At 32.7% G+C, this 15,623-nt stretch overlaps 1 protein-coding gene and 1 non-coding gene across 5 annotated transcripts in view; both read left to right on the top strand.

Annotated features, from left to right (window-relative positions):
* MIPOL1 (mirror-image polydactyly 1) overlaps nucleotides 1-15,623 on the top strand; it is a 346,637-nt gene that overhangs the window by 45,371 nt on the left and 285,643 nt on the right. For 3 of the 4 annotated variants that reach the window (XR_015252408.1, XM_086709892.1, XM_086709891.1), the window contains exons 2-3: nucleotides 4,548-4,685; nucleotides 5,264-5,342. Coding sequence is in view for 3 of the 4 variants with exons in the window: in XM_086709892.1 (XP_086566018.1) it covers nucleotides 5,324-5,342 (19 nt within the window). In the remaining variant the exon portion in view is untranslated. Of the gene's footprint in view, nucleotides 1-1,623; nucleotides 1,781-4,547; nucleotides 4,686-5,263; nucleotides 5,343-15,623 lie in introns of those variants that run through there. The other variant, XM_086709894.1, reaches the window with a different exon arrangement.
* On the top strand, nucleotides 12,750-12,897 carry LOC112856598 (small nucleolar RNA SNORA62/SNORA6 family). Its single transcript, XR_003223156.2, has one exon. It is a non-coding gene; the product is annotated as a small nucleolar RNA SNORA62/SNORA6 family (small nucleolar RNA).

Here is a 15,623-nt window from a genome sequence, read left to right as displayed (position 1 = left end):
CACGAAGGCAGAAGCATAGGTACTATCCTACTTCAGGTAGGATGGCCAGAAGAAGGAAAGAGAAAGAAAGAAAGAAAGAAAAGAAAGAAAGAAAGAAAGAAAGAAAGAAAAGAAAGTCTGAATGATGAAGAAAATTGTTTCGAGCTTTAGAAAAAAAGACTTCTAGGCAGAAGGACAAGCAAGTATAAAAGCTCTGAGTCAAAAATAACCTTGGTGAGTTCAAGGAACAGAAAGAAATCAAGTATGACTAGAGCATATTTTCTCTTGCAAATACTGCTTCAGTGAGTGTCTTTGTACATAAAAATATATTTTACATATTTTTCTAAATACTTCTGGTAGTAGAACTGAGGGATGAAATAGTATGTGCATTGTAAGTTTTGATAGCTATGGAGTGGGGCCTCTTATCCCTTATCCTTTCTCCTGAAACCTCTTCTTGCTTTTCCTGGCTCTGAAGACCTTGGATTATCTAGAGCTTTGTAGGGAGTGGGCTGTGACATGAGGCACAGTGAGTGAAAGGAATTCTTTTTGGAAAAGAATGTGCCAGGAACTGTGAATGTTTGAGAGACTTTGGTCTAATAAGAAGAAAATCCATCAGTGGAACATATGCATATATGTATATATTGAGTTATGTGATAAAATATTTGACTCTCCGAAATACAGTGCTCTCCATTAGCCTTTTTTTAAAATTTTTTTTTTCAACGTTTATTTATTTTTGGGACAGAGAGAGACAGAGCATGAACGGGGGAGGGGGAGAGAGAGAGGGAGACACAGAGTCGGAAACAGGCTCCAGGCTCCGAGCCATCAGCCCAGAGCCTGACGCGGGGCTCGAACTCACGGACCGCGAGATCGTGACCTGGCTGAAGTCGGACGCTTAACCGACTGCGCCACCCAGGCGCCCCTCCATTAGCCTTTTAATGAAATCTTTTCAATGCAGAAATTAGCAACATTTCTCCGCTAAGAAATATAAAATTTGGAGTTTTTTGGTTACGGTTGGATATGAATGAGGCAGTATTACAAATGATTCCTGGTTTGACACTATTGAATTCAATTTACAAAAATTGTGATTTAATTAAAGATGTATTATGAAAAAAGTGCCATTAACTAAAGTCCATCAAGAACCGTTGCTATAATATGGCTTTTGCAGAGAAAGATAAGAAGGGTATCTCCAATTTAACAAATCACCCTGAGAGTGGGTCTTTTTTTTTTTTTTTTTTTTTTTATGTTTTATTTTTGTTTGAGACAGAGACAGAGCATGATCTGGGGAGGGGCAGAGAGAGAGGGAGACACAGAATCCAAAGCATGCTTCAGGCTCTGAACTGTCAGCACAGAGCCTGATGCAGAGCTCCAACCCACAAACTGTGAGGTCATGACTTGAGCTGAAGTTGGATGCTTAACCACTGAGCCACCCAGACGCCCTCAGGGCATCTCCTATTTAAAATAAATTTTTAAAAATCCTGGTACAATGTATTGGTACATTGGTGAAACCCGTTTTTAAATAAAATGCCTCTTTACCTAAAAGGCATTGTTTTAATTTTAAAGGAGAGATGTCAGAGTCACTTATAAATTTTTAGGCAGATTAGAAATTTTAGTTAGACTGGTCAAAGAGCAAATTTTGGTTCATGAGGTGTTTTACTGCTGAGTAAACAAGGAGAGTCAAGTCACATTTCAGATGATAGAGATGTTTATTTAAATTTTTTCATTCTTTGTTTTTTTGATAGGGTAAAGGTAGGAAATTTTGGCAGAAGAATGCAGATTCCCATCTACCTGGAGAGAAAAGGGGGTATGCAGTTTCCTTAATTATTATTTATTTTTTATTTTTTTTACATAATAAGACCACTTCCTTTGAGAGTAAAAACAACTTGAAAGAATAAGGTTGGGAATCTGTGATAGAGAAGATCTTAATTTAACAGCTGCTAATGTGGTGTGTTCTGTCTGTTATATTAAAGACTTTTTGTTTTTGTTTTTGTCTTTTTTAACCTGGGTAATTTTTCCAGCACAACTCATAAACACGTTAGTTGGGAATTGTTTTTATTTTGCTACTTGAACCTGGTAAACATTATTAACGATAAAGCAATTAACTTATATTTTGTCTGTGATATGATAAGTTAGACATGATAAGATGTCTATATAAATCATCCAACTAGTTTTAACATGAATATATAATTTTTGATTGAAACAAGTTCTTGGTGTCAAATCTTAAAGTGAGTGTAAGGAAAGGAGTTGGTATTTTATTAGTCTTCTCCTTTGTCCTAAAATTAATAGAAATATAAAATATGTTGCATGTTTACAGAAATCTTTTCCTTTTACAATATGTAGATATATAAGTTGTAATTATTTGAATCATTAGAACATCTAATTTTTGCTTGACAATATGCAAATGTGCCATTAAATCTGTTTTTTAAGATTTTTCCAGTTTAATGTCTGAATCCAAATTCATAAAGAGTTGGAAAAATGAGATGTCTGAGCTATAGGATTCACAGGGATTTCATATGAAGCCTATTTAATCAGGATAACACTGTTATTAATATTCATAATGTCAGCTGGAACACAAATGACAGACTATGGGGCCTAAAAATTTTACTTGGTGAATTTATTAAAAGTAGCTTAAAAAATTAATGGAATTTAAGTAAAGTTGGTGAATATGAAAATCTTGTGTTAGCAGAAAAAAAAATCTCTATTAGAACTTTCTTTAAGACCATTTTGCATTGATGTCTTTTGACAGATTTCATTGGTACTTAAAGAAGAGAGATGCATGAATGGTCATTTAAGAGGATTTAAACACATTGGCACATTAATTTTTACATGAATAATAAGTACTTTCCAAAAGCAATTAACTTACAGTGTACAAGATATGAATTGAAAAATAAGACTGTGACATCAAGGGCAAAGCAAATGTGCTGTACATTTTAAACTTAGTGGCAAGACTTTTTAATATTTTGGTTTATTCTATTTTTATAGTTAGGATATGACTTAGAATATGGTTATTTTAATGCGTTTGAAAGCATATCAGAAGAGCAATAATGTTTCCTCCCTCCACAAAAGTATTGGTAGTGTTAAACATTATCCACTGCAAGTATTGCTTGCACTTGTTGGAGAATTAAGCATTTGTTGTGCTATTGGTAATATTTGAAAATATTTGAGAATCTCAATTTAATTTTATAGTCAGTCAAAGGGATGATTCTCATGGGGCTTCATGATTCAAATACATATGTGTTAACACAGATTTATTGATTATAGTATAACTTAAATGTATAACAAATAAGCTTCTTATAGATAGTGTGAGAAGTTTAGTTAAGAACCATCTGAGTAGTATACAAGTCAATTTGTTCTGAATTTTAGCCTAAGGAAGTAAAAAGTTGGGAATGGTATTAAGTAAAATCAGAATGCATTTTACTTTGTGTATCACTTGTTACTTTTTATGTTTTCAAATGTGTTTATAATGATATTACACCATTTTATTTTTATTATCGAAGTTCATTAAAAACAGCTGTAGACCATCACGTACAGTTATAATAATACAGTATTTTGTTTTATATTTTTTCAGAGATTATTTTTCATGCAAATTCTAGTACATAAAAAAGTACATAAAAAAGCATGATTTAGTTACTATCTGTAACAGTTCACTTAGGGTTTAATGATGAGAGAATATAGGCAGTGGCCTGGCAGTCCAGACAGGTACTAGAAGTTTCACTTGTAGTCTGTCAGTGTTATATGTGAATGATTTTGTTTCATTAGATGTATAGAAATTGCCTAGTATGTTTTGGGACTCAGAGCTTGATTAGAAAAAGCATTAATAACCAGAGTGTGTAGAAATTATCACAGTATAAGATATAAGTTAATTTTTTTGTATAAGGAATGAAATCAAATTGATATATTGGATATTACTATTTTTTCTAGTAGGTTTTTAAAAGTTAGGTTTTGGGTAGGTGGGTTTTTTTTTGTTTTTGGCTGTGAGATATTCACTTACATGCCCAGGAGAGGGCAGCATTTTACTATATCAGGCTCATAAAAGAATTAGCCCTGCTTAGACTGTCAATGTTTCTTGTAATTACTCCCAGTATATTTGTTGCTTGCTTATGAATTAACTTGCATTTATGGAACTAAATCATTTCAATCATTTAATTACACCTGAGGAGCTGAACTATAATTGCTTGCTTCCAACTAGGATCTGATATGGCTTGAGCAGTATTAATTTGGTGTTTACTTTTCTGAGTGCTAAAAGCATTAAAATGATTGTGCAATGGGATTACATTTTACTAATTGCTGGCATTCATTAGCTGGGTAAATGATGAGGAAGAGTGACTGTATATTGCAGAGGGATAAAATTATGGTTTTAAATAGTATATTACTAAGCACATTAAGGCCTGTAAGACATGTTTTAAAATACTCCAGAGGTTATTAAAGACTGTATTTTCTACATGTCTTGCTATATGAATCTCTTATTAAAAGACTGCAATTATTATTAACCTTTTTGGGCAATATGTAGGGAAATGGCTTCATTGACTGGGACATATTTCTTTGATATTAATAACTTCCTATATTTTCAGCTAATCCAAAAGTAAATGAGGAACTTAGAAAAAGATTGCCAACTCCAGATCAACATATTTAGAGAAAATTGGAAAAGGAGAAGCTTACGACAGCTTTATTTGAGGACTTTTTAAAGAACGCAGAATTCTAGCTGTGAGGTAAATCTAATTTTATTCTCCTTAAAAGCATGCCAAAAAACAAAAAAAAATGCGTAGCTTTTGTCATGTTTACTGTAAAAACAAATGCAAGACACAAATATCAATTGTTCAAGTTAATGATAGTCTATGTTTTAAAAAAAATTGAATAGTATTCTTAAATTACTTTTACAAGTATAAAATGTTTTATATGAAAATACACATTGTAAATTTAAACCAATACATTTGAAATTTTTGGTGTAAAGTTATGACAAATAGAGTAAAAATTTTATTTTTCTTAAATTGATGGAATTAGAAAAGTCTTAAGTTAAATAAATTAAATGATTTTCTAATCAAAGGAGCAAGAATGTCTAGAAGCTTAACCTGAACTGTATTTACTAAAATGTAAGTGTGAAAGAAAGGACCTTCTTCTTAGAAAAAAAGATTTAATTTCACCTGTTGAAATATACACTTAATAGTCCCATTATAAATGTTTTAGAAAACCATTTATCCTGTAAATTCTCTGTTAAACAAAGGTAAGGTTTAGGTGTGTTCCGATATATTGTTTTAAGTTTATTTATCTAGAGTTGGCTTTATTTTAGCTTCAAATCTTGGAGCAAAAACCAGAGACATTGCCAGAGCAAACAAGAATAGAAGTACAAATGGAGGACTGGTCAAAAGGTAAGGACTTTTAAGGTATTAATACCAAACCCCAGGTGTTGTGCTAGTTCAAGGCACTGAATGAAGTGTGTTTGTTCTAACCAGTATATTAGACGGAGGCAGACAAGCACACATGCACGCGCACACATACAAAGAAGGAGGCACTCACAATGAGACCCACATACTGCAAAAGAGACACAAAGAAAGACACACAGAAAAAGAGAAACACATGGAGGAAGAGATACTGAGAGAGAAAGAAGAAAACAGCAGGGAGAGAGGAAGAAATATGCACAAAGTGATCAAGAGAGGAGATTGAGAGAATGACTGGGAGAGATGCATACTGAGAGCCACACTCAGAGAAAGAAACACAAACAAAGAGAGACACAGACACAGGGAGGGAGATACTGAACTCAGAGAGGGAGGCACAGACACGCATGTTGGAAGCACATGCACAGAGAAAGACACGCGTGTGTAGGATACACACAAAAAGAGACCTACACACATAGATGCACAGAGGAAGATACCAGAGACCAGCAGTGAGAAAGAGACAGAGACATACGGTGAGAGAGACAGGGTAAAAAGAGACACACTGAAGGAGATAGAGGCATAGACATACACAGACACACACAAAAAGAGACACACAGTGAAAGAGAGATAGAAAATATATACATAAAGAGAGAGAGAGACATATATGTGGAGAGAGACACATGCACATAGAGAAACAGACCAAGGCACATACAGGTAAAGGAGACAGGTCCACACCAAAAGATGCACTCAGAAAGAGACACCTGCAGAGAGATGGGGTCAGAGAGTGCCAGAGATAAAGCAACAGAGACATGTATAGATGTGCAGATGGATACAGAGAAAGACATTCCCAGGCAGAGACAGAGAGAGACATGAAAACAGAATCTGAGACAGGGAGAGAAAGATCCACAGGCAAAGGAAGAGAACAGTCAGAGACAGAAACACAGTTAAAAAGGCACACAGACTGAGAGATAGCCTGAAAAACACAGACGATAGATAGGCAGGCAGACATGTAGGTAGGTAGGTGGACAGGCAGGCAGGGGACATCTGTCTATAGAGCAAAATACAGACAGCCATAAAGAGAGAAGTTTAGAAAATATTAGGTTTTTAATTGAAGTATCTTACAGTAAAATGTTGCAAATCTGAAATACCTGAGAAACGAATCATTCTGAATATAGTGTTGCATATTGTTGAAGGCTTAAGTCTGTATGTACATCATTTTTTATTTCCTCTAAATTGTGTAGTTAAAAAAAATGAGATTATTCCCAAAATATTGCACACTTCTCTCCCTTTTTTGGTGCCCTCTACCTCAACCGGGTTCTTCTTTTACCATATATTGACCATACTATCACCTTTTTCAAAAGGATAAAGGCCATTTTGGGGAAAGTTTATAGTTTTAGTGAATGGGTTTTGTGACACTTCATTTTGGTCCATTCTCTTTATATTCAAGTTTGTGATAAGATTGTACTGGTGTGAAGCTGGGAACTAATTTGTTGTAGCTGTTTTTATTCATTTATGATAAACAAGAAACATTCTTCTTTTCAAGAGCTCAAAGCAGTTTTACTCAATTTATGTGCAATAATAAGAAAAGAGGAAGTAAATAATGATGCCCCTGTTACTTATGTTCCCTATTCAGAGGTCACATTGCTGTGGAAGTCATGTTGTTCAAATTATAGACGAAAGGATCTCTAAGGAGCCAAAGGAATTATTTTTAATATATCTAAAGATCTAGAGGCTGTGGAGGAAATACTTCTCATAAGTGTAGAATAACCAGGAAAGAAGTTCAGGAAGGGAGCTGCTGAAGCTCTAGGACACTTAAAGAAAGGAAGGTTTTAGGACTAAAGACATAGATGCATAAAGAGTTTGCAGAAGGCACGGACTACAATAGACGTGACTGAAACATCATTAAGAAAATTTGCATTTTTACGGGCTTTTTTTTTTTTTTTACATCAGAAATAGGAAAGACATTCCTTTATATAAAGGGCCTGTTAATGAAACATTATTAAGAAATAAAGTTAAATAGGTAAATGTAATATCTTTTGATTTTTGTGAGTGATATGTTTAAACAGTAAAATCTCACATGGTCATTGCCTTGATATCAGGGTTCACAGGATTTATCATAAAGCACTAATTGCTTCAAAGCTCTGTCTTACACTAGTATTATAGTCTGGGTGGGTAATTAGTTATTTTATACATTATTTTACTTATTTTTTTAAGAAATTGAACTACATAAAAACTTGTATTACACACACATGCCTTTGTGTCACCTTACAAATTTTATTATAAGGAGTGCTGAAGTGGCTAAGCCTTTTCCTAGATTTATCGTAGAAACATTCCTGAAATATTTGAAGTTAGAGTTGATAAGGTATATAAATTTAACAGATGTAACAACTTACTTTTTTTGGTTTTGTTATTATTGACAGTTTAGAAAATGTAAAGCTATAGGGGGTAGGTAGGATGAGTGAAGGTATCTACAAAATGTTTCCAGGTTTGAGTAGTTACAAACACAACTCTAAATGAATGAAATTTTAAGTGTGAGTGAATGAAAGTGTTGCCAGGTGAGCATTTATAACATCTTCTGGCTTCTTAAGAAGTAAATGATGTCTTGCCCTTTTGTGAAATTTTGTTTTTTAGGGCTTTTCTTTTTTCTGCTTTTTCAGAAAAAAAAAATGAAGTGTTACAATCAAAGGATGTATGTACGGTCAGCCCCCCCCCCCCCCAGAATGAGTTGCTATGTGATTGGTAGCTTAGCCCTTTTTAGCATTTACTAACTATTTACTTATCTATGTAAGAAAAAAGACATGAGGGTTAGAAGTCTCTGGTGAGTAATTTTTTGGAATAGTTTAATACATTTCTGGATATTTCTTATTAAATTTGGTGCCTTTTATTAAGTTAGCTGAAACATGGTTTAGTTTATTTATAGTGCACAATAGTCCACTGAAAATAGTTTACATATTTATGAACAAACATATCTGCCATAAACATATATACCTACAATAATGTAAGTAAAAATGACGTCTGAATGCCATTTAAATTCAGAATATTGTGAAACTTATTCAAATTTAGAACCTTTAGGGGTCAGTGTTCCCTAAGAAAGGTTAAAAAAGGTTACTGTGCTTACCCAAATTAAATATTAAGTCTATATTTTAAATATTTCTTACCAGTTGAAGGTTAGAAATGGTAAGAATCATGCAGTTTGAAGAAGCTTCAGACAAAAACCGTTCAATTTTATGAGTTTCTTCAATATGATTTTTAGGTTTACTATTTTAGGGAATTATATTTAATATGTATTTTATACAGAGTAGTTATTTTCACTTACATATTATCTCAATTTAAATAAGACTCATGTGTTTTTAAACTATTTTAAGCTTACAGAGTGAACCTGATTCTAAATCATTGTATGCATTTAAAACTTGAGATGAAAAACCACTGCTAGAACTGCTTTGGGTCCCTTGATATTGCAGTTTATGGGAAATTAGTAAATATTTTTAAAAACCGTATCTTGTGAATTTAAGTGAAAGCAACTGTCCTCTTTGTTTTAGAAGTAGACTAGCAATTATCTTTTATAACCATGATTCTGCTGGTTTTTCTGCTAAGCAAAAATAAATAACTAAAACCTAGGAAAAGGTAACTTGTCTATGGTTTGTTAGTTTCTTATAGAGTCAGAATACTGTGTATATCTAGTTGGTATTTGGGACCTGTGTGCCACCATCAGTCTCTTTTATTATTGCTTCATCTATCTTTGTCATTTCACAAAGCATGTATTCTTTTCACCTTTTGTCCATCTGTTGTTCTGTAATTAAATTACATCTAAAACTATTACGTGATTTGCAAGCATTTTATAAGGGGAGACATCGATAGAAACACTATAGAAAAAGGTCTAGCATGCTTTTAAATGTCTGATCATTATGACTAAAATATGATTGTAGAATCTCATATCATTTTCATAAACTTTCTTTTGAAAGCAGCACAGAAGGAAATGTTAAGTTGCATATAATGGACGTCCATTTCTACCAGCAACATAGCTGGTAGTAAAAAAAAAAAAAAAAAAAGATTCCCTAGGCATTATTAGACACTGCTTGAAATTCAGTGTTTTGAAATCTAGTTAATTAATCATTCCCTGTTAAATTACAGGACTTGAACTTTAATTAATAATTGACTTCTATTAAGTAATGTTATATTTTCCCTAAAATGCATTGTAATTTGGTTTTGTTTCATAGTGGAAGGTAAATTTTACTGGAGAACCATTGCATTTAATCATTTCAATAAAATGTTAAAGTATAAAGAACACACTTTGGGGGGTTAGATAGACCTGGGTTTCACGTTTTTAATCTTCCACTTACTACCTACCTGGACTTGGGGACAAATTTCATAATTTTAAGCCTGAGTTTTCTTGTATATGGAATAGCGAGATAATTCCCTTAGGACTGTTTTGGAGATTAGAGATTGTGTATGTAAAAGCCCTACTACAACACCTGAAAAAGAAATGAGTTTATGTAATATGTATTTCCCATACCAGGGCAATTATTTTCACTAGTGTGGTTTTTACAGATACTTAAAAAATATATATATATAGTTAACATATTTTACAGGGCCTAAATAAATGGTGGCGTCGTCATTGTTATTCTACCCAGCTGTGAAAGGCAGGTCTATAAAAAAGTGTTAAAACTATTAAGAAACATACATAATAGTATTTGAAATGGTTATTAGTTTTATAAAAATACTGTCTTCAAATATACTGTTCACAATACCATTAGAAACTTGATTTTTTCCAAGTAGTACAGCTTGTATTTAGTATGCTTATATTTGTTAGGATACAATATAAAGTCAATAATATTCATTTACGATAAAATATAATTTTATCTGTATTGAAATCCCAATTGCAATAAAATTCAGACTAGTGGTACCACACAATGAATTTTTCTTTTCCTTTTGGCAAGTGTGAATTTAAAAATGCATTTTTTATTTTTTCATATGCCATAAATAGGGGTCCTAGGTCTGATTAAGTTTACTGTTCATCTCTATAGGACCTAACTTAACTTAGTAGAGTGCTGGTTGCTTCTCACACAGGACCCTCTAGAATATTTGAGAGAGTGGTTTTAGGACTACTGGCAGCTGGTCAACAAGGATTGATTCATTTACAGAGGAAATGGTAAAAACTCTTAAAAGAATGATTGAGGTTATATTCTTTCATAAAAACATAAATTTCTTTTATATTAAATAACTATTAAAATAAATGGGACTCTGTGTCTTTATTTTTTAAGTTTGATATGAATGATTCTGTTAACTATTATTGGCCTCAGTTGAAAAATGGAACGCAAAAAATATGTTTATATGGGGAACTTAAGTTTTCTAACTGGTTATAAAGTTTATGAACTGTACTTTGAGATTCATTGTTTCTAATATGAATAATTCGCATGTGTCAACTTATGCCATAAATTGTATTTTTTTACTTTATTTTTTGGCAATATTTAAATAGACTTTATTTTGTAGAGAAATTTTACATTCATAACAAAACAGAAGAAAGTGCAAAGTTCTCATGATACCCCCCTACTCAACCCCCTGCCCCCCACAAACACACAACCTTTCCCACTGTCAACATCCCCTACTATAGTGGAACATTTGCTACAATTGTCGAACCCACCCATAAATTCTGAATAAGGGGAAAAGTTTGCAAGATAATAGGAGTCTTGCCTTATTTATTTATTTATTTATTCATTCATTCATTCATTCATTCATTCATTCGTTTTAAATCAGTTCAGGCTATATTCTTCATGTGGAATTCTCACTATACCTTTGGTCCTTTATTTTATAAAATGATAATTACTATGAAGAATAAGCACAACAAATGGTAAATTTCTTTTTTTAATACGTTTACTTCTCCCCATTTCTGTACTATTGGTATGATCCTCTCTTTGAACAACTTGTGACTGTTTCTTTGACTTAAGGAAATCCACCTCTTTTTATATGCAAGCTCTATCATATTTACTTGTGGCCATGAAAATATGAATATGGTTTTTTGAAATAGAAAAAAAAATACCTGAAGTTTTCAGTTTTTTGCTTTGTTTTAAATTCTCTATCCTTAAGATTCTGAGGTCTTTGGTAAAATTCCTCATTGATTTCTGGTTATGGCCCTTTCATGCTAGAGCACTTTCTGGAACACATATTTACAACAAAAATCTCGATACGATATCATTGAATCTTCAAGTTTTTTAAAAATTAGGATTTCAGGGACACCTGGGTGACAGTCGGTTAAGCATTTGACTTCAGCTTAGGTCATGATCTCACAGTTCGTGGGTTCGAGCCCTGCATTGGGCTCTGTGCTGACAGCTCAGAGCCTGGAGCCTGCTTCAGATTCTGTTTCTCCCTCTCTCTTTGCCCCTCCCCAGCTCGTGCTGTCTCTCAAAAATGAATAAATGTAAAAAAAAAAAAAAAATTACAACAAAAGAAATTAGGATTTCATCTTATCATATTTAAGATAACAATTGTGGTCTCCATAGTGGCTAATTTGTCACCTTTAGTATGATTCCTGTACAGTCCTGAGTGTGCATTGGCATTTTGTTGATTTTGGAGATCGGAATCAATATTCGTTGTTACATAGACCCAAATTATGGTGATTTACACAGTGGTCGAGGTTGATTGGCTCTTTGTAGAGTAGCACTGATGTGACCACATTTACTCACTGATTTTGGTTATCAATATATCTGATAATTGAATAAAGCATTGGGGGGTGGTAACTGAATACTCCCAACTGTGTGTGTGTGTGTGTGTGTGTGTGTGTGTGTGTGTGTGTTACTAAGAACAGCCTAACATGTAGGACATAATTATCTTTAGGGGAGTAGTTTCAGATGCAGTTTTTCTTTGTGTTTTTGTCTTTTGTGTTTTTGTTTTTTCTCAGAGAATATGAAGAAGCAAACAAAACAAGTCAGGCTACAAAATTTTGAAATTTCATAGTCCAAATGACTGAATTAAAAATATTGACTGAATTTAAAATACTGTAATCTGTAGCTTTTGGATAAATTCAATAATTCCTTGCCAAATAGTAAAATTCTGCTGATAAGATGTAAATTAAAAGTAATTATTTTTAAAAACCCTATTTGACTTTCATTTTTAATTTTGGAGTGAGTCTAATCTTCACATATGGCACTTTTTAGTACTTCAAAATCAGGATGCTACTAGTGAGTAAAGAGTTAAAAGTGATTAGTTCATGTTGGTAAAATTATACTTGTTGAATAGATACTGAATATATTAGTTTTTGCTAATTACATTTTTTAAATTAAAATTAAATTTTCCTTTTTAAAATAGTTTCACTGGCTGTACCTAAGGTAATTTGATGTATTCCAAAACATAGTAATGCTTATTGATTTTAAGCATTTAGTATAGAAATATAATAAAAACTAAGCACATGCACATTGTTAGATATTGAAGTTGAGGCTGCTGGCTAATCAGTGAACTCAAAAGTGTAGGTAGGGTGCTACGTGAGGGGTAAGTCTAACACCACAAGGGTCTGTGGCCCAGTGAGTGGAGTTTGATAGTAATTCTTACTACAGGTATAAAAAAATAAAAAGTAACTTAAAAAGGAAAGAAAAAAACTAAGTACAATGTACTCTTCTTTCTTTAATCAATATTTTAAAAATTTCCCCCTCTCTTTTCAAAATTTTCAGATTAGTATTGACCAGATCAGGATAGGTAGGTTTTATTAATTAGTTTCCTTGAAGCAACAGCATGTATTAGAAGAAATATGATAGGAAAGACATAAATACATAATCTTTAAGGCTTCAGGCATTTGGAAATTGGAGTATAGAATATTCTGGATTCTTTCCACAGATTAATTGTACAGAATTTATAATTGGAATGAATTCCTATTTACACACTTGCTTTTAAGAGTTTATAGTTAAAAAGTAACGATTTCAGTTTGGCAAATCTGATTGTTTCCTTTTAGAAATCTTCAGTGTCCAATGTTATAGTCAACTAGTATAGAGATTAGGGCCAGGACAAGTCTGCATTTCCAGGTAAGAAGACCAAAGACAAAACAAAAATTTTCCTTAAAAAGACAATACTTGATCTCCTGAGAATGCAGTAGAGACTTCCTCTGCATTTTTAACAGGCTGTTTGCTCTCTAAGATGTTCTGTATTGGTCTTTTATTACCTTTTTTTTTTTTTTTTTTAAGTCTCTTCCCCTCCCCAGAGTCCTTTGAAATGAACACATTATAAAAAAGAAAAACAAATTTACTTTTCTCAGGCTTTTTTTTTTTTTTTTTGGTCTCAGGTATTTAATACTTTTTTAAAAAGTTACAAATGTTAACTCAAATACGGGCTGACGATACTACTATAACTAACAAGGCACTAGTATAGTAGTCATGGTTGATTAATGAAATGGGGAGTTCCTACCTTTTCCTTTTATGCTTTTGTTTTTTTTCCTGGAGAAACAAATGGTAAATTTGAATAAAACATACATCATTTGCATAGGAAGTTATGTAATGATACCATATAGAGTATAATGATTTCCTAAAACCTTGTATTTAAAGTAACCTGAATTACAATGAGAGATAAACAGAATATTTACCCATCCCTTATGAGCTGCTGCTGATATGTAAATTTATTCTTCTACTTTGCACAAATATACTTTTGAGCTACTGCTTAAACACTTTGAGGTCCTTAGTCAAACAGTTTTAATGATGCCTCCAATATTATGAAAGTGTGACATTTGATGAATGTCTCATATAGTTTTGATATCTGGGCACATGTCAACAAAAAAAATTGAACATTGGTTTGTCATGCAACACCTAGATAATTTATAATTTTACTGTTTATATCCATCTTGACATTTTTTATCTGCCAAAGGCAGGTTTCATTTGGAATCTTAATCTGAGATTTATTTGGTGGATCTGGAAATCATAGCTAGGGTTCCCACAGGAAATGGTCCATCTACCAACAGATTAAATGGCAGTCCTGCAGTTGTTAGGGGAGCTCTGCATTTAACACACATGCATACTCATTCAGTCAGCACTGTGGAGAAAAATTAAAGTAGTAACCCAGGTTTAGGAACAATGTAGCTAAAAAGTCCCATATTTGCTGAATGACAAAGGGTTATATAGCAGCATTTCATTTTATTATTCGTGCTTGAATTTCTTGTTTGCTCTGTTGAGTCTGCTGACGAATACTAATAAATGCCTGCAACAATCCAGACGAGAGATGCCTGGCAACAAAGCTATGCGGTGGACCTCCCTGATCTTCTCCAGTTCACAACCTGACCTTTTGAAAAATTGGCTGGGCTAAGCTGCAGAATTTGGGTGTAATGGTTATTGTTAACTCCAGCTTTAGGATTTATTAATTTGTGTGATCAAGACTTACCTATACTTCAAAGTTTCAAAAGACCAAACACAATCATCCATCCATTAGAACTAACATTGTGTTTCAGTGATTTCCACTTAGTGTCTGACTGGTGATTCTTCTGTTTTGTTTTTCAAATCTAAAAATGCTCCTAAATAAAATAAAAGGCACATATAAAGAAAATCTGGTTTTTTCTCTTTATATTTCTTATTGGAAAAGTTAGCGTCCATACCTGATTGATGAAATTGCTGAATTCACGGACAGTCGGTATGTGTTCATATTTAACAAACAAAAAATAATTATGAAACCTGTTTTACTTGCGATTGTGGAAATATAAGACTTACCTAGTTCATTCATATTTTAATTACTTTATATAAATTATTCTTATACCACAAATTGAGAAAGGCTGAAGAGGTTAGAAATGCATAGTAGGTAGCCAAAATAATTCATATCACTGAAGGAAAAAAGGAATAAAGATCGCTCTTATGTTAATAAAATTTTAGGATACTTTTCACAATTATTTCAACCTAGATAATATTTGTAATGGTTTAAATAGGATGATACAAGTTTTACAGAGCTTTAATTTATGTGATATGTTCATAAGTTAATTAGGTAGCCTAAGCTTTAGGAGATTACACTATTGTACTGTGTTCATGGTCTTTATACAGTGAAGGATGTTAGAATTTAGAATCTGAAACATTATGATAGAAGTTAGTTCTTACACAGAAATCTCATCTCTTCCCCAGGAGAATGAATATTGATGTGCTCATGACTATGCAGACTTGATGAAACAAACACTTTTAAAAATTTGGTGTAGTACCACCACTTTAAATACCTTTTTCGTAATAAAATAAATAACAAAATTCCAATAAAATAATTTTCATGGCTAGCCACTGGGTAATTTGAAATATGGTACACTAAGTCATTAGATTGTCTTAATCAAAG

The sequence above is a fragment of the Puma concolor genome, chromosome B3 (genome assembly GCF_028749965.1).
Source record: "Puma concolor isolate L17-30 chromosome B3, mPumCon1.1.hap2, whole genome shotgun sequence".
In the NCBI taxonomy this organism is placed as follows: domain Eukaryota; kingdom Metazoa; phylum Chordata; class Mammalia; order Carnivora; family Felidae; genus Puma; species Puma concolor.
Note: the sequence above shows the minus strand (reverse complement) of the source record. Positions and strands in the feature narration are given on the sequence as shown.